The 20,024-nt window shown below is 39.8% G+C and overlaps 1 protein-coding gene across 2 annotated transcripts; it reads right to left on the bottom strand.

The window, feature by feature from the left end:
• Window positions 1–520: 520 nt before the first annotated feature.
• Window positions 521–17,152, bottom strand: trafd1 (TRAF-type zinc finger domain containing 1). Of its 2 annotated transcripts, none has more exons than XM_047382401.1 (12): window positions 17,134–17,152; window positions 16,437–16,486; window positions 16,219–16,354; window positions 14,892–14,945; window positions 14,189–14,627; window positions 13,782–14,057; window positions 13,646–13,710; window positions 8,713–8,973; window positions 8,245–8,383; window positions 7,299–7,434; window positions 7,118–7,163; window positions 521–1,435 (listed from the first exon to the last, which is right to left on the bottom strand). In XM_047382401.1, exons 2-12 carry the CDS (start codon window positions 16,469–16,471, stop codon window positions 1,406–1,408), a joined length of 1,617 nt encoding a protein of 538 aa, XP_047238357.1. In that variant the 5' UTR covers window positions 16,472–16,486; window positions 17,134–17,152; the 3' UTR covers window positions 521–1,405. The 2 variants fall into 2 exon arrangements, with proteins under 2 accessions (XP_047238357.1, XP_047238356.1); XM_047382400.1 differs by lacking the exon at window positions 17,134–17,152 and adding an exon at window positions 16,943–17,096.
• Between the last annotated feature and the right edge of the window lie 2,872 nt (window positions 17,153–20,024).

The raw sequence follows: 20,024 nt of genomic DNA, 5'->3' as shown, positions 1-20,024 counted from the left end.
CAATTGGAACTTTTCTCACTTATAAAACAGTGTAATTTGTCTCAAGTTGTGAAAACATTTAGGTTTGAATAATTTCCAAGTAAATACAAAAAATAACAAATTATATCCCCTAAAGTATTGTTTAAACTAGAAAAAAAATATTTCAACATATTGAAGTGGTCTAATGATTGGAAATGTTCACTTTGTGCTGAAAAGGTGTTAGTACAACCTCTGTCTGGTTTGTTGTGTGCAAGTATTGTTATTCTTAAAGACATTAATTTAAAAATCCAGTCTTGAGATTTACTTCATAGAGTAAAAACTGGGATTTTATAAATGTCATTTTGTTTAACTGTATCCAAATTATTGCAGCTAAAATATTGTATCCATACTGCAGCATCACCTTCACACAAACACTATATATAAATCAGCATAAAAAGTCTGTTATGTAGTACTATGCCCACAGAACTTCATATCAGACAACTGAGTTTTGAAGCTCATGAAATCAAGCGGCCAAGACGTAAAAAAAGTGATAAAACCATGATTATCCTTATTAAACTATTTAATCACAGCAAAAGACAAAGGGTATTACATCAGTTGTTTAACAAGAATATTCAGCTGTGTGCATAAGTGCATTAAATCCTCAATGAAAGATGTTCTCATGGATTAGCAGCAGCTCTACTAACTAAAGCCTTTCTGGCCTGCTATTACATATTTCTACTGCATTAAACACATAAAACATCATATTATGGTTTTAAAGCCGACTCAATATAATAAAACAAGACTGTATTTATAGGTTAGAATTAAAAATATAAAACAGTATCACTGCTTAGTTACAGAAAATCCCAAAAGACGAATGGTAAAGAGTATATGTGAGAATAATGTTTAGAAATTACTACTATCTTGGTCAGAGAAACATCCAAAAAGAAATCTAATCTGTTCCCAGCATTGTCTTTTTAAAAAGTCTCTATAAGTGATTCACGCTGGATGAAGACAGAAACACAGAGGAACAAAGGAAGAACCTGGAGTAGCTGGCACAGAAGGATGAAAACAAGATGTCCCTGGCAGCCGAAACAAGGTGCAGATTAACTTTAGCTGGGTCCGTTTTAGATGACCTCAGTGATCCCCTATGAACCAGGACTTAGGCAATTAAAAACTAATACAATGTTAACAAAATACATTTCCTAATTTCTTAATGTTACAAAAATAAAAATAAAACTGAATTAATTAAACTGAAAATGAAAGAATAAAACCAAATCAGACATTATCTGTAAAAATCATTACAGTATAAACTGTAGTATACTTAAGTTTTCAAAGGCACTTAGGTTGGTTTTTCTATACTGTTTAAAAGTGTGCAAAAACAGATGAAGCAGAGAAAAAGGTGCAATGCTTTCCATTTCTCCAGACGTTTCCATTTCTCTCACCCTTCCTACTGCTCCTCATTCTGCTTCTTGGGAGGCTAGAAATGGAGAACAGTACAACTGAAAATACTTTTACAGACACACACAAAAAAAAAACACAACAGGAAATAAAGAAAAATACGAGATCCGAAACCTTCGGTTCTATTTATTCCTTCAAGCAGAATATTTGTCTAATCACATAAAACACTTATTTATTGTTCCAAAATGATTGAGCCTCTAAGCTGGAACAGCAGAAAGTGAAATAATCCACCAAAAGGAATTAAATAACACAGTGTGAACGGGGGACAACTGTATTTGGGATTACTGGAGATCCCTCGCAGACGCATTCATTTTCAGAAGAAAGACCAAAAAGCAGAGATGCGGCATCCCAAATCAAACATGTTCATCCAGGACTCGGTATACGCTTTATGGACAAGCTGCTGCACAGAGTTGGAAAACTGTAGAGTATGCAGTATTATTATTATTAATAATATTGTTACAAATATTTTATAGATACCAGTTGTTGTGATTTAGATTTTTAAAGATAGACATGCAGTTTCCTCAGCATGAGTGTTTTACACCATCAGAAATATGCGGTTGAATTTGTCTTTCTTGTAAATCTGGTAAAAGTGTAGTAGTGTTATGATTTGGGGTTGTTTGGTTTTTGGTTTCTGGTTTTTTCTTATGTTTTTAACAGTTAAGGTTTTGACTCGTTCTTTTGTTAGTATTCTTCTTAGATTTTGAATCATGGTTTTGTTTATTATTTTTCTGGTCATGTTTTAGTCTTGTTCATGTTTTGTTTGTATATTAGAGTCTCTGTTTTTGCTGCAGCCACATTTTGTTCTGTCTGTCAATTAAGTTTATTCGGTTCACCTGCACCATGTTAATCAGTTTTGTTTTCCACCTGTACCATGCTCCATTTATACACACCTGTTCAGCTAGTCGGTGCGGAAACATCTCTCATGCTCATGTCTAGTTCTCATGATCTTGTCTTGTTTGCAAACTAAGTCCTGTTTTTTTGATCATGCCATGCCTGTCTTGCATGCCCGTTTGTTTTGTTCCTGCCTCCTGCTGAGTGTGAGTTTTGTTATTAAACCTTTTTTCACTTACCATCACGATGCCTGCTCGTATGCATTCTGGGGTCCAATATCAAGTAAACCGTAACAAGTAGCCTTCTTTCAGCCAGCTGACCAGCAGCAACTGGTGGGGGAGGGGAAGCATTTACTCAATCCTCCGTACAGCTAAATAATCTCTGATCTCCAGCACTTCTTCTGGTATCTAATTTGAAGGATTCTAAAACAGCAGAATAACTCTGGGCAGGTTACTGGCAGCTTTAAGGGGTTTTAGAGTGTTACTGTTTCAAACCCTTTGAAATGTTCTGTCCAAAAGGTTCTACAGGTTTAAGACCTTTAAATGAGCTACCAGAGAAATTGTCAAAAGGACCAATGTTTTCTCCAGCAGTGTGGAGCACAGAGTAACACAGTGCTGCTCCCTGACCACCTTTCCTATGGACTGCCATTCAGCTGGCTGAAAAAAATGCAAATCCACCCTCCTGAATCTCTGAACAACTTTTATGTTTATTGAATTTTATTCTTGCTTTTCTTTGGTCAGTTTGCGTATTTTTGGGGAGAATTTCCTTTGTAAAATTTTTTCTTTAACTCTCTCATATGAATTTTTAATGAAATAGAACAATATTTTGACCATTTTTGTTTGTGCCACTGACTTACATTTAAAATGCAAGTTTTGAATACATCACCACCACAGCCATTTTTAACTCTGCTTTTACTCTTTTTTTCCCCCCTCCCTGGTGTTAAAATGACTTAAGAGGTCATGTTTTAATGTGTATCACAAGGTGGAACATAAACAACAAAAAATAAATCTGAATCTGTTGTGGACACTTTAATTGCTACCACAGACATTTATGGAGTTAGAAATTCTGAAAGTACATGAGACATGGCTGCAGGATCATATCCCCGACTCCAGCGTCTCTCTGCCGGGCTTTTTAACCATACGAGCAGACAGAGATTTAAAGAGGAGCGGCAAATGTAAAGGAGGTGGACTGGCAGTACTTGTGAACAACAGATGGTGTAATCCAGGACATGTTACTGTGAAGTGTCATCTCTGCAGTCCAGATATTGAACTGTTGGCAGTAAGGTTTCATCCATATTATTTACCCAGAGAGTTCACCAGTGTTATTTAGGCAACAGTTTACGTTCCACCTTCCGCTGTTGCCGACACTGCATGTGATGCCATCAGCTCAGTTGTTGCTAAGCTACAGACACAAAACCCCAATGCTTTTGTGGCAATTTCTGGTGATTTTAACCATGCTTCACTCTCTGCTACAGTTCCAACGTTTCAACAGTCTGTCAGCTGCTCTACTAGAGAAAACAAAACATTGGATTTGTTTTATGCAAATGTCAAGGACTCATACATCTCTACAGCAAGACGTCCTCTAGGGAAATCAGATCACAATCTTGTTTTTCTCTGCTTGAAATATAAGCCCCTTGTTCAGAGGCAACCTGTAATAAAGAGGACTGTGAGAAAATGGTCACAGGAAGCTGAAGAAGCTCTGCAAGGTTGCTTTGAGGCTACAGACTGGGACGCACTGTTCCAGCCATATGGAGAGGACATCAATGCCATGACTGAGTGTGTAACCGACTATATAAACTTCTGTGTGGATAACATCATCCCCACCAGAACCGTGAGATGCTTCCCCAATAACAAACCTTGGATCACCAGTGACCTGAAGGACCTGCTTAACAAGAAAAAAAGAGCCTTCAGAGAGGGAGACAGAGAATTATTGAGGAGTTTACAGAAGCAACTTAAAGTCAAGATAAGAGACAGAAAGGAGGTGTACAAGAAGAAGTTGGAGAGCAAGCTCCAGCAAAACAATATCAGAGATGTGTGGACAGGGATGAAGAAGATCACAGGCTTCAAGCAGAAGGATGATCAGACCGATGGAGGTCTGGACAGAGCCAATGAACTGAACGTATTCTTCAATAGGTTCAGTTCAGAAAGAAGCTCAACATCCTCCTCTCCTGCTCACAGCCAAACAGACATCCCACCCTCCTTTGACCCACAGGACCCACAGCTGTCCAGTAACACCTCACATTTGTTATCTTCCACCTCAGCCCTAGACTCTTCTGCTTCTACATGTTTGCCTTCAACCATATCAGAAGATGCTGATGCTTCCTTTGCTTCCCCCTTCCACCTGTGTGTCTCAAGAAATCAGGTGAAGAGACAACTGGAGAGACTGAATCGGAATAAGGCTGCAGGTCCAGATCATGTCAGCCCTAGAGTCCTGAAGGTCTGTGCAGAACAGCTCTGTGGGATTCTGCAGCACCTCTTCAACCTTAGCCTGGCCCAGAAGAAGGTTCCGGTGTTGTGGAAGACCTCCTGTCTTGTTCCGGTACCAAAGAAAACTCACCCATCAGTCCTCAATGACCATAGACCTGTTGCCCTGACATCCCACATCATGAAGGTCCTAGAGAGACTCCTGTTGGCCCACCTGAGTAAGCAAACAGTAAACCATCAGGACCCCCTTCAGTTTGCTTATCGCTGTGGAGTTGGAGTTGAAGATGCCATCATACACCTGCTTCAACAAACCCACTGTCATCTGGACAAAGCCAGTAGCACTGTGAGGATCATGTTCTTTGATTTCTCCAGTGCATTTAATACAATCCAACCTGATTTGCTTTGTCAGAAACTCCAGAAGACTCAGGTGGAGGCCTGTCATCTGCAGAAATACTCGGATGATTCTGCAGTCGTGGGGGGGATCAGAGATTGACAAGAAGCTGAGTACAGGAAGGTGGTGGACCGCTTTGTGGCATGGTGTGGAAACAATCATCTCATTTTGAACGTGACTAAAACAAAGAAGATGATTGTAGATTTTAAGAGAAACAGGAATAAGTCAAAAACTATTTCTATCATGGGAGAAGAAGTGGAGGTGGTGGAGGAGTATAAATACCTCGGTGTTCACCTGGACAACAGACTAGAGTGGAGATGCAACTGTGAAGCCGTCTACAAGAAGGAACAGAGCAGACTGTACTTCTTGAGGAAGCTTAGGTCCTTTGGTGTTTGCAGCAAGATGCAGCATATCTTCTATAAGTCTGTTGTGGAGAGTGTGATCTCTTCTGCCATCATCTGCTGGAGAAGCAGCATCAGAGTCAGGGACTTAAAAAAGATCAATAAGCTGATAAAAAGGCTGGTTCTGTTCTGGGGACTCCTCTGGAACCTCTGGAGATCATTGTGGAAAGACGGATTCTTCATAAAATGAAGAACATTATGGAGAACCCTGAGCATCCTCTTCATGAGACTGTCCTACAACAACAGAGTGTCTTCAGTCAGAGGCTTCTTCAGATCTGCTGTAAGACGGAGCGCTACAGGAGATCCTTCCTGACCACAGCCATCAGCATCTACAACGGCTCTTTGAAAAAACCTACATAATGAGCTACAACAACATTTAATTTCCCTTTTGGATTAATAAAGTATTTTTGAATTTAATTGAATTGAATGTATATTTGTAAATGCGTTCATAAAAAAAAAGAAAAAAACTCACTGAATAATATGTTAATACATAGTATTTCTATAGCGATGTTTTAAAAACAATGTTCTGTGTCCAAATGACACGGGTGGAGCAGAAAAGGAAGGAACCTTAAAGTGATGTGGGAAAAAGGAGAAATTGAGGAGTTTAGAAATATTAAAAACAAGAACAGTCACGGTGTGGGAAGTAAACACCGCCCATCATCCTGTTCTGAAACTGAGGTGAAAAGGTGGAATATTCAGCACGACTAGTATATCTACTTGAAACCCACTTCTAACATAGGAAGAGGTTTAATCTGATATTTTTAAGAGTATTATTATAGCTGTAATAATCAATATGTTAGATTATTTTCACAGCAGTAAGAATAATTGTTGCTTTTCTGTTTTATATTAAAAAGGAAATAGATCATGGTACATATTATTGTTACATTATATTTTAGAGTAATTAGTGCGATACCGTCACACCGTGGTATTTTTACTACAGTGAATATTTCATTCTGGCAGGAAAAATGTCTGGCTGTACATTATGTACTGTACTGAGTAACACACTATATTACTCAGAGTCTAAACTTGCTTCAGAAAAAAAATTAACCCCCAGTAGATGTTGATGCATGCTTCATCGTGTGACTCATTGATGACTCGGGACATTTATGTTTGCAGCCTCAAGGAAGTGGAAGACTTGTGGAGTGAAAAAGAGCTTCCTGATCTTCCAGCCGACTCATTGTCACAGACGAAAAATGCAGAGAAGAAATACAGTAGAAATATAAGTTCGGGAGATTTTAAAGGAAAGCAACAGGTTGGAAAAGGCTGCTCTTCCTGTAATAGTGTACATTAGACTTTACCTCGTGCACCTGGAATCCACATAGAGGCAAACACGTTGGACTAAACATTAGTTGAGACTGGAAACTCTTAAAAGAATAAAGCTGTTAAAATATCATCAGTAACAACTGATGTAGCGGCAAATATTATCATTTAAATGTACTGAAAACAACATTTAGTAATAGAACCTGCTTGGTTTAAACTTTTCACCAAACATTTTCTGTGGATATTGTTAATATTTCGTCAAAATTTAAGAGCTTGTAGTCATTTAATAGTTGGGCTAAACAAAGACTCACAATAAACACCACAGCTTTGGTGACTTGTGCCATCTGTCGAGTACAAGCACGAGCAGAGTGTCATCAAATAAAAGTAAAACAAACCTTTGTTCTGCTCCCTGTCCCTTCTTTGTTTTCTGGCATATGAAATCTGGTGGATACATAAAAAAAAAAAAAAAAGCAAAGCACAAATTACTATGTACTTAATTCAAATGTGTTTAAATTGTGCTTAGTTTCTAAATTAAACTAAAGAGATATTTCACTTCAAGGTTATTAATGTTTTTACCCCTCTAATGGTTCAGAACCAGGCGTGTCAGAGTCACAGTGAAAGAAAGGAGCCCCCTCTTCTTCCTCGACATCATCGTTGGACCTGGTCCCTCCCCGTCGTCCAGAGGTTTGCCCAGGTGTTGTGTCCCAAAAGTCTTTTTTCAAAAAGTCAAATGTATATGAGAGCAATGGTCAGAAGTGTGTAAAAAAAGAAAAACAGTCTCCAGAATAGCATCTACACCACCAACTAAACACACAATATTTTAATGAAACAAACAGAGTAGTCTGGTTCTTGAAGAAAAAGGATCTGTACATAATTGGAGATCCCGAACATAAAAAGTCAATCAATTCCCTAAATCTTTATTCATTTAATCTTTATCTAAAAATGCTTTAGTCTATTCTCAGCAGCAAAAACAAGACATGGATTCACTCTTTCTTCGAAAAGACTGGCTGTGTTTGATCCTGTTTAATGAATGTGTGTGCCTGATTTTGAGTAAAAGTAATTGGAGGCTTGTGGTCCTATTTACTATTTAATTAAAGTGAAAGCAAAAACCTGGTTAAAAACAGACAAATACTTGTTACTGTACATAACATTTTCTATTTAATATACTCTGTATGTTGATTCAAAAGCCTCGCATTAGAAGAAATTTCAGTCTAAAGGACTTTCCATCTGCTTCAATCGCCTATGATGGTGGGCCAAATTTGTACCATTCTTGAATACCAGTTGCAGGCCGTGAAAAACGATTCCTAAGGCCGCAAATGGCCCACGGTCTGCACACCGAACACCATTGGTGTACATTACAAAAGCTTGCAACAGACCAGGAATATACAAAAATACATCAAGACCGGAAGTATCTGTAAGAGCACAAAACAAAGCGTTTCTAATGGATTAAAATTTTAAATACTGCTGAAGTATATTTTTGTCCTAATCTTTACTAGAAACCTGAAGAAATGTCCTATTTTACCTTGGTGCTTTATTCTTCTCTGGAAATCTGGAGACATCTGTCCAAAGGCATCTTTAGAAGGGCTCAGAGGTTTATGGGCGGATGGTTTTACCCTGTTATTCAGTTGTTGGCCAGCCTCGGTCCGCATGTCACATTTGTCCTGGTTTTAAGGTAAGAAACAGAAACACACAACTGATGATGCATGTGTAGGTTCATGATCCACAAATGAATTTAAGTTTCCTCCCGGATACACTCACTGTAATAGGTTAGATATAAACTAAAAGAAACATCGGGTGAAGGACAATTAGTTTACAGTCATCCAGTCCAAGTATAATATGGGACAGGACAGACAAACACAAACCAAATAAGTATAAATATAAGTATAAAGTGCCAGCAACAGTTAAAAACCAAGCCTGCAGCATTGTGGTAAACAAAACACACATTTACAATTAAAAAAATAAAAACAGTAATACAGAAACAGAAAAATACCTGATGGTGAAACACAACAGCTTCCTCCAGAGCCACGCCACAGAATTCACACGGAATAACCACGTCGCCCTCTAGTGGACTGGCAGGAGGACTGTAGGAGGCTGGGGAGACTGATCGTGGGAAGGTGGGAATGTTGGACGCGAGCGAGTCTGGAAAGCTCTGCATCAGCCCTGATGAAGCATTCCTGCCCATCCTGTCACCTTTACGTGAAGACCGCTTCTTGCTAAAAGATGCAAATGCAGAGGCGGGACTGCATCCGGTCTGAAGGAAAAAAATAAAGATTTAAATTTTTAATCAACATCCTTTAGACATCGCATTAAGAAGATAAAATCCACAATCACACACAGGCTGAACTGCCTCAAACAGAGAAAAGCACAGACATGCCTGCACACACTGTGAGGTCTATTTGAATGTGATCTTCACACAGTCAAAACTCCCTCTTGGAATGCTAGTTTTTATTTTCTTGTTGAGGGGATGTAAATACATTCATTTCTGAACTAATACATAATTAATAACTTATTAAAAACTACACTCCCTAATAGACTAGCATTTTATTGCTGTTTTTGTGATGAACCTGCAACCATTGTAAAAAGAAAGTACACCCTATTTCAGCTCTTTTACATATTAGGACACATTACGAATGATCAGGTCTTTACCACCTTCTAACGGTATTTAAATCTAACCTCAAGCATACACACAACAAATTCAACATTGTCACAGGTGGAAAAACGAAGTAGACCCCCTGGTCCACATTTAGCAGTAGTAAAATTAAGTATCTGTTTTCTGTATGACTTATAGCAGTCTGTAAGAACACTATGAAAAATATTGACCCAGTCTTTGTGAAATATTGCTTCGTTGCTTGCATGGCCCCATCTGGGCCTATCTTTTGCTGTCATTTGACCCTAGAATACTTTGGCTTTCCCAGGTCATAAAGTTGCACAGACAAGCCTAGATCATCAACCGTCCACCACCATGCTTGACAGCTGGTATGGGATGTTTGTGCTGATATGCAGTTTGGTTTAATCTCTACTTTGGTCCAAAGGACACAGTTCTGTAAATGGTAAATGGAACTGAACTTATGTAGCGCCCTTGCAGTCATACTCAAAGTGCTTTACTCTAGAGCCACATTCACCCAGACACACACACTAACGTGCACACATCCATACACCGATTGCAGATCGCTAGGCGATTTGAGGTTTAGTGCCTTGCCCAGGGGCACATCGACATGTGGAAGGAGGAAGCTGGAATCAAACTCTCAACTCTCGGATTGCAAGACGACCACTCTTCTCACTGAGCCAAAGTCGCCTTGTTTGTTGCTCCTGCCTCTCAGCCTGCTCAGATGCTTTTCTTCCCTGCTCCCTGCTTGCTTACATTCTTTTACTCTTAGCTTTTTATGTCTTTGCCAAAATGACGGAAAAGTTGGACTATAATGTGTGAGCATTTATACAATGACCTGTTTGAAGAGTTTCAGTCAGGTTTCAGAGCTCATCATAGCACTGAAACAGCTCTGCTGAAAGTCATTAATGATATTCTTATAGCCTCAGATAATGGACTTTTGTCTGTTCTGGTTCTGTTAGATCTCAGTGCTGCATTTGATACAGTCGACCATAATATTCTGTTAAAAAGGCTGGAATATGCTGTAGGGATCAGGGGAACAGCGCTAGGCTGGTTTAAATCTTGTTTGTCTGACAGATTCCAGTTTGTTCATGTAAATGATAAATCATCTTTAAACTCCAGGGTTAATTGTGGAGTACCACAGGGTTCAGTACTTGGGCCAATTCTCTTTACTATATATATGCTTCCAATAGGTCAAATTATCAGGCAGCATAGAATAAAGTTTCACTGTTACGCTGATGATACTCAGCTTCACTTATCCATAAATCCTGATGAGCCCAACCAGTAAGATAGACAACTAGCATGTCTTGAAGATATAAAAACTTGGATGACTTTACATTTTTTGCTTCTAAATTCAGACAAGACAGAAGTTGTCGTCTTTGGAAAATTAGAAATATCCTGTCTAGGAGTGACGCTGAAAAACTAGTCCACGCATTTGTTACTTCAAGGCTGGACTATTGTAATTCTTTACTATCAGGATGTCCACAAAATGCAGTTAAAAGCCTTCAGCTGATTCAAAATGCTGCAGCAAGAGTTCTGATGAAAATTAAAAAGAGAGATCATATTTCTCCTATGTTAGCTTCCCTTCCTTGGCTCCCTGTTAAATCCAGAATAGAATTTAAAATTCTCCTCCTCACATATAAAGCCCTTAATGATCTAGCTCCATCATACATCAGAGATCTGATTGTTCCATATGTTCCTAACAGAGCACTTTGTTCTCAGACTGCAGGTTTACTGGTGGTTCCTAGAGTCTCTAGAAGTAGAATGGGAGGCAGATCCTTTAGTTATCAGGCTCCTCTCCTGTGGAACCAGCTCCCGGTTTTGGTCCGTGAGGCAGACACCCTGTCTACTTTTAAGGCTAGGCTTAAAACTTTCCTTTTTGATAAAGCTTATAGTTAGAGTGGCTTAGTTTATCAGGGAGGGAGCCTTCCTCCTTCCCTGTTGGATGGAGTAAGGGGGAGTCAGGTTTAGCCTAAACCGGCTCAGTTATGGTTGAGGTGCAAACACACCCTCCATTTCTGCTACCTGTATGACCCCTTCTCTTTTCCAATGGTTATAATCAGTCTGACAGAGGGAGGTATCCTAATCCTTGTGGTTTTTAGTATAACAATGACCATCAGTGGGACCCTTTGTGAGGTTCCTTGAGACGACATTGTTGTAAATAAGCGCCGTTTAACTAAATAATCTGAACTGAAACTTTCTGTGTAGTTATGCTGCTATAGGCTTAGGCTGCTGGAAGACATAATGACCACTTTCACCCTCTTTCGCTACATTCTCATACTACTCTCCAATTTTGCATTATTTGCTGTTATTTCAGCTTTTAACTTTGTTCTCTCTTTTCTCTTCCTAGAAGCTACACCTGGCCTGGCTCTGTGTCTACCTGTGACATCTTTCTGGAGAGGGGCATCGTCCGAGCTTCTGCTGGCAACAACTTAATGCTCACCCTCTACCGATGACCCACTTGGCCCTGTCTTTCAGTGTTTAACCCTTTCTCTCTCCTAGACATGGAAATTGACAGAGCTTTTACTGTAACTAATTATATGTGCTCTCTTTCAAACTCTAACCTTGAAAACTGGCTCAGAGTTTATCTGTTCTTTCTTTCTAGATGAAACGACTAAAGGAGCTACATCCATTAACATTTACTTTTCCTTCCCATAGAAAGTACTCCTGGATCAGTGCTTCTTTGTTCTCTTTGTGTCTCTGCTCTGTTCTCTCAAACCTCCAGTCGGTTGTGGCAGATGGCCGCTCACACTGAGCCTGGTTCTGCTGGAGGTTTCTTCCTGTTAAAAGGGAGTTTTTCCTCTCCGCTGTCGCTACATGCATGCTCAGTATGAGGGATTGCTGCAAAGTCAACGCCAGTGACTGTCCACTGTCTCTACATGCTCATCCAGGAGGAGTGAATGCTGCAAGTCACTGACTAGATGCATTCTGCTGGGTTTCCTTAGATAGAAAAACTTTTTATCCAATTTGAATAAATAACTGAATCTGACTGCACTGTTCAATTGTTAGGATTAATTGGAATGTATGTACCTGACTTTTGTGAAGTGCCTTGAGACGACATGTGTTGTGAATTGGTGCTATATAAATAAAACTGAATTGAATTGAAATGAATTGAATTACAACTACTTCATTCCAGTGACTCCCAAGGATTATTATTTAAATTTTTTCTAAAGGATTTCGCCATGTTTTTTTAATCGAACCTGAATGAAGGACAAGTCGACGTCAGCTAATCAGCACAAGATGCCTTTCTTCACCACAGAGGACTTCAACAAACCTGAACAGAAATTGACTGTTTTAGAGATGAAACTCCATCAACTAGCAGTGAATACTGAGGTAAATATGGGGTACAGCGATAATTCAACTCTGCCTGTGATCCCAAACTGTGACAGCCAGCTCAACAACTCAGCCGGCAATCAGAACACTGAGAATAAACCCACCGGCAGCCCACCCTGGCATATTTTAGCCACAAGCCCAAAAAAAATCAAGGAAGACAACTATCTAGAAGATGTCTGCAAATAAATAAATCAGAATAGCCAGAATTACAGAGAAATGCCCCCGTTTCCCCTGAGAAACGGAGACTTTGACAGCGAGCTGCTGTCACAACTGATAGGAGTGAGACAGCTAGAAATAATGGAATTCCCCTCCAAAACAGATATGCTCCACTACAGAATGAAAACCAAGAAAATGATCCATCTTCTGAGAACAACCTTCATTCTAAACAGTCTTCTCCTAAGCCGGCAGAGAAAGAGCGCCCCACCGAACCAAGGACCCTAATAGTGGGCAACACAGCTGTGGATGGGATCACAAACTTCTGCAACAAGTCTTGTTATTCAGTCAGATGCAACTTTTCAAAGTAGTGCCGTTTGCATCTCAAAGAGAATAGACGTTCTCTTGGAAACAATGCCAAACAAGTCATATCTGTTTAGTTTATTTCTTTAATCATATGGGTTTTGTAAGAATATCCTGAGAAAACCCCAAGCTTTCTGAAACGTTTTCCATGTGAGAATAAGCGTTCTCATCGTAGAGTGATGGACTTCAATTTTCTTGGAAATGGCCCCATAACTCATGTTTTTATAGAGCTGGTCACACTGAAGATCACCTGACCACGTACCTCAAATGCATCATCACTTTGCTACTTGCTCTCTTAGATCCCATGGAAGCATCAACTGAGAAGTTTTTTTTCTCACAAATGTTTCCATTTTGGTTTCATCTTTGGTTATTAAAAGAACATCTATTCAGCCACACAGAGAAAAAGAGAGAGACAGAGAAAAAATATATCTAGATGCAAAACAAAATCATTTTTAAAATATTTCCAAACCTCATGCAGAATTAGGTCCTCTTCTGGAAACAGCTCCTCACAAAACTCACAAGGCAGCATTGTATCTGTAAAAACAAAGTTAAATCATAAACTGAGTGCAGACTCGCATAAATTATAGCAATCCCCCCAACTGTACCTGTCTGGCCGGTGGCCTGGACTGCACTCGTCCCTTCTGTTGAGTTTGTGTTTTTATTTTGGGCCAGAGGAAATGAAGAGATTTCTGAAGAGTTTGTCTTTTTGTCTTCGGGCTCCCAGATATTCCTCCACATGCTGTCCTCTGCACCTCCAGCTGCTGATTCTCCATCACTCTGGAGGCTGAGGGCCAACATATAGTCATAGTCGAGGCCTGATGACTCCTCATCAGGAGGGTGCTCACTGCTGCTGCCATGAAGAAAGTCACCTTGTCCCAAAACTTAAAGAAAAACAATCACATAATTATTACAATAAATTAATAAATTATCCTATGACTGCTTCATATATGCAGGATGTTGAGGATAGCATTTAGAAGAAAAATCCAAGTTGATCAATTCTAAATCAACTCACAAAGGTTAGATGTTGTGCTATGAGATGCTGAACTCTTCCAGCTTTCTGTTTCCTTATCCCCACTTGAACCGCTGTAAACTGAGGACATAAATGGCCGTTGAAAGTAACGAGGTTCCGCTGCGCTGATGTTATTATTCTTAGGGGCTCCAGCTTGGGCTCTTAGGAGGTTTCTGATCGAGTATGCCTCAAACCAGTCATCTGAAGACCGGCTCTCTACCTGACCGCAGCCCATCCTATTGTTGTTCCTCTCTTGGGGTGGTGTGAGGCTTCCACATAAGACTGGATGCACAGCTTTTTCACGCAGCATTACATTGCACTTGCAGTTCGGGCAAGGTTCGGTGCGTGCACCACAATAATCCTCGTGCTCTTTGGACTGGCTGAAAACAAGCTCCAGGTCACAGTACGGACATGGGACCAGCCGCTGAGAGCACTCAGAGCTCTGCAAGATGGAAACATAAGGAATATTTAGTGGCTTTCATCAAGATTGTTAAACATTAGAAGCAGAGCAATAAAGACAAAGTTTAAGATCTACTTACTTTTCTGTACCTGTTGTACTGCTACTCTACATTGAATTAAATAAATTTACTGCTAAATAGGAGTCAGTATTTCTTACTGTGCAAAATGTAAACATTGATTCTACAAGTAATTTTTGGAGAGGAGTTTCTGTTGGCAGAATGTAATGTAAGAAATTGTCAGACAATACCTGATGCATTTCACTTTGATTCTTCTCAATCTTTAGTCCACACTTGCATATAATCTGAAAAAATAAAGAAGGGTTAAAAATAATAACCAACATATTTTTTGTATTTATACTAATGCTGTTTTCATTCTGGTGTTGCTTTATAATCAGGTTCTTCCTTTCAAACTAATTTAGCATTACAAAAGGTGTGTATATGGCTCTCTAAAGACCTGGCATGTCTTGTTGAGTCAGTTAGAAGTGAACAGCTTTCAGTAGGGGTATTTACACCCGGTAAATTTCACCGGAAAGATGCAAATAAAGTTCCCAATATGGAAACAGTGTCCATATTCAAAAATAAAAATGATTATTTTTAAGTTTTTATTAACATTTAAACACCAGTGAAGCAACAGCTCCTTTCTGTGCCTTTAGAGACCTAGCAATGAATACATTTTACATGACTCACATGTATATGTTTACAGATCTGCTCCACCTCCAGCCTCTGGAGGAGAAGGACTGTCAGTCCAGATGATACCTGCCTGTTGGAACTTACTGCTCACTACGCTACAGCTGACCGAAGGCTCACCATTAACTCATCTACAAACAAAAACTGGTAAATCTGAGACCATCTTTTGGGGCCTTCTGGGACATAAAAAAAAGAAGTAAAATGCCGACCTTATTTATTAGACAGCCGCGATATTGGCATACATCTAGATCCGATCTCTGTTACGCTTCATGCAAATAAGCATGTAGCCGCATCAAAAACAAACCAGTTCAACAGCACAGAAGCGCAGAAAACAAAGCAAAAATCACCACCATCATGTCTACCAATGTTTCTGTAAAGTCATTCCCATGAATTTTCTCACTCATGAGTCATACCAGCTACAACAAGGATAAATGGAAAGAAATCTGACTTTTGCTCAATTTCTCTGAAAACGACACGTATCCAGGAGTGTTGGTCAATTGACGCTGTCTTATCTGTGTTTATAAGGAGTAGAGGAGCGTCACACCGGCTCACACACTCATCCATTGCACACCTATGGCTCTTTAAGTTGGATTTTGTGGTTAGAAGACTGAGTATAACAGTATCATTTAAAAAATGTCACAACATATTGACTCGGCTGGGAACTAACACAGTCATTAGTGTAAAGTGTGAATAAAAAAGGGGACTGATGCAGCCCTGCGGGGGGCAACTGTGCTACTAAATGCAGTATCAGAAAAGACAGAGTTCAGTTTACACTGTTTACATGGGGGCATACTTTATTGGGAACTGGAATAACAACAGATTTCTTCCAAACCTCAAGGGTCTTTATAAACATAAGCGCTGTAAAGTGGGAGAAAGAGCTTGGCATACCTGTGTATGCTCTTGAATTTTGTGCTCCTGAAGCTCTGAGTGAGGGACTGGCTCCTGGCAAACATCACAGAGTGCAATGTTTCTTTTACAGTGGATCTCATGGGTGGTGAAATTGGCCTCGGGAATGTCATGCTTGCTAAAAAAAAAATGCAAAAATATTTAATTTCAGACAATCTACACAAAGCAGTATTCATGATATGTAACTAGTTTATACGTACCAATTACCACAGAACTGTGTATTATTATCTGCCATCACTCCGCGTCTGACCTAATAAAAAGGAAATTTTATTAATAACATTAATCCGCTTGTGACGATGAAGAGGCCAGAGTTTAGTCAGTTTGTTGTCGCAGGGAGGAATTTGCTCCATCGTCAATATACAAGAAACGAAACTTTCATGGTGCTGAGCTTAAAAATTAGCATCATGAATCATCAGAAAACAAAGCTAACTTTCCATCTTGTAAATCAAACTAACCGACACCGCTTTATTTACTCGGTGTTTTTACGCAGCGAAAATTGCTCATTTTAGCACGGATGTACTTGGTCAATACTAATAAACAAGCGACTTCACAGAATTGTACACTTACTGTCTGTTTTTAGCGAACTACTTAGCTTAACGCAACTAGGTATAATTATTGTTATCTTACATTTACAAAGCATTTATTGCGTCACGAAGCCAAATTAATGACAGATTTCTTTTGGGTTTAGGTTTTAATATGAAATTACCTTTGGTCCTTCGATGGTATTTAACTAAACTGCCAGACGACAACAAACTACTTGACGACGACTAGCTTAGAGAAACAGTCTCGTAATGTAGAAAATATTTGCCCTGAGTACAGACGTTCAGGCTCCCGTCTTTGCAGAAGCAATAAGAACCTTTTCTAGCAATGACAAACCATTTAGTAAATATATCTTACCAAAAAATGCACACTTAATATTTATGTAAAATAAAATATACTTAGTTTTGAGAAATAAAAACAGTTAAGGTTTAAAAATATTCCTGTAAATCTAATCGCAGAGCAAAATGCGCGACAGTTCTCTCCTCTTTGATTGGTTCCGTAAAAACTGTGCGCTGCAACACGTCTCGACTGATACAGATTCCTTCTAAATATACGTTCCTATTTAATACAGAAATACATTATCTAAATATAATTTCAGATGAAACCCTATCAGAAATATTAGCTTCAAGGTGACTACGTCTTGAAGCTCATCAACAGAATGCCAAGAGTGTGTGGAGCAGTAATCAAAGCAAGAGGTGGCTGCTTTGAAGAACCTTGAATATAAGACATATTTTCAGTTGTTTCACACTTTTTTGTTCAGTAAATAATTCCACATGTGTTCTTTCATAGTTTTGATGCCTTCAGTGTGAAGCTACAATATTCATAGTCATGAAAATAAAGACAACTCTTTGAATGAGAAGGTGTGTCCAAACTTTGGTCTGTACTGTGTATATATATATATATATATAGGTGTTGGACAATGAAACTGAAACACCTGGTTTTAGACCACAATAATTATTAGTATGGTGTAGGGCCTCCTTTTGCGGCCAATACAGTGTCAATTCGTCTTGGGAATGACATATACAAGTCCTGCACAGTGGTCAGAGGGATTTTAAGTCATTCTTCTTGCAGGATAGTGGCCAGGTCACTACGTGATACTGGTGGAGGAAAACATTTCCTGACTCGCTCCTCCAAAACACCCCAAAGTGGCTCAATAATATTTAGATCTGGTGACTGTGCAGACCATGGGAGATGTTCAACTTCACTTTCATGTTAGTCAAACCAATCTTTCACCAGTCTTGCTGTGTGTATTGGTGCATTGTCATCCTGATACACGGCACCGCCTTCAGGATACAATGTTTGAACCATTGGATGCACATGGTCCTCAAGAATGGTTCGGTAGTCCTTGGCAGTGACACGCCCATCTAGCACAAGTATTGGGCCAAGGGAATGCCATGATATGGCAGCCCAAATCATCACTGATCCACCCCCATGCTTCATTCTGGGCATGCAACAGTCTGGGTGATAAGCTTCTTTGGGGCTTCTCCACACCGTAACTCTCCCGGATGTGGGGAAAACAGTAAAGGTGGACTCATCAGAGAACAATACATGTTTCACATTGTCCACAGCCCAAGATTTGCACTCCTTGCACCATTGAAACCAACGTTTGGCATTGGCATGAGTGACCAAAGGTTTGGCCAACCCCTGTACAGGTCCTTCTCAAAATATTAGCATATTGTGATAAAGTTCATTATTTTCCATAATGTCATGATGAAAATTTAACATTCATATATTTTAGATGCATTGCACACTAACTGAAATATTTCAGGTCTTTTATTGTCTTAATACGGATGATTTTGGCATACAGCTCATGAAAACCAAAAATTCCTATCTCACAAAATTAGCATATTTCATCCGACCACTAAAAGAAAAGTGTTTTTAATACAAAAAACGTCAACCTTCAAATAATCATGTACAGTTATGCACTCAATACTTGGTCGGGAATCCTTTTGCAGAAATGACTGCTTCAATGCGGCGTGGCATGGAGGCAATCAGCCTGTGGCACTGCTGAGGTCTTATGGAGGCCCAGGATGCTTCGATTCCTTTAGCTCATCCAGAGTGTTGGGTCTTGAGTCTCTCAACGTTCTCTTCACAATATCCCACAAATTCTCTATGGGGTTCAGGTCAGGAGAGTTGGCAGGCCAATTGAGCACAGTGATACCATGGTCAGTAAACCATTTACCAGTGGTTTTGGCACTGTGAGCAGGTGCCAGGTCGTGCTGAAAAATGAAACCTTCATCTCCATAAAGCTTTTCAGCAGATGGAAGCATGAAGTGCTCCAAAATCTCCTGATAGCTAGCTGCATTGACCCTGCCCTTGATAAAACACAGTGGACCAACACCAGCAGCTGACACGGCACCCCAGACCATCACTTACTGTGGGTACTTGACACTGGACTTCTGGCATTTTGGCATTTCCTTCTCCCCAGTCTTCCTCCAGACTCTGGCACCTTGATTTCCAAATGACATGCAGAATTTGCTTTCATCCGAAAAAAGTACTTTGGACCACTGAGCAACAGTCCAGTGCTGCTTCTCTGTAGCCCAGGTCAGGCGCTTCTGCCGCTGTTTCTGGTTCAAAAGTGGCTTGACCTGGGGAATGCGGCACCTGTAGCCCATTTCCTGCACACGCCTGTGCACGGTGGCTCTGGATGTTTCTACTCCAGACTCAGTCCACTGCTTCCGCAGGTCCCCCAAGGTCTGGAATCGGCCCTTCTCCACAATCTTCCTCAGGGTCCGGTCACCTCTTCTCGTTGTGCAGCGTTTTCTGCCACACTTTTTCCTTCCCACAGACTTCCCACTGAGGTGCCTTGATACAGCACTCTGGGAACAGCCTATTCGTTCAGAAATTTCTTTCTGTGTCTTACCCTCTTGCTTGAGGGTGTCAATAGTGGCCTTCTGGACAGCAGTCAGGTCGGCAGTCTTACCCATGATTGGGGTTTTGAGTGATGAACCAGGCTGGGAGTTTTAAAGGCCTCAGGAATCTTTTGCAGGTGTTTAGAGTTAACTCGTTGATTCAGATGATTAGATTCATAGCTCGTTTAGAGACCCTTTTAATGATATGCTAATTTTGTGAGATAGGAATTTTGGGTTTTCATGAGCTGTATGCCAAAATCATCCGTATTAAGACAATAAAAGACCTGAAATATTTCAGTTAGTGTGCAATGAATCTAAAATATATGAATGTTAAATTTTCATCATGACATTATGGAAAATAATGAACTTTATCACAATATGCTAATATTTTGAGAA

This window comes from Girardinichthys multiradiatus, chromosome 12, assembly GCF_021462225.1.
Source record: "Girardinichthys multiradiatus isolate DD_20200921_A chromosome 12, DD_fGirMul_XY1, whole genome shotgun sequence".
Classification (NCBI taxonomy): domain Eukaryota; kingdom Metazoa; phylum Chordata; class Actinopteri; order Cyprinodontiformes; family Goodeidae; genus Girardinichthys; species Girardinichthys multiradiatus.
Note: the sequence above shows the minus strand (reverse complement) of the source record. Positions and strands in the feature narration are given on the sequence as shown.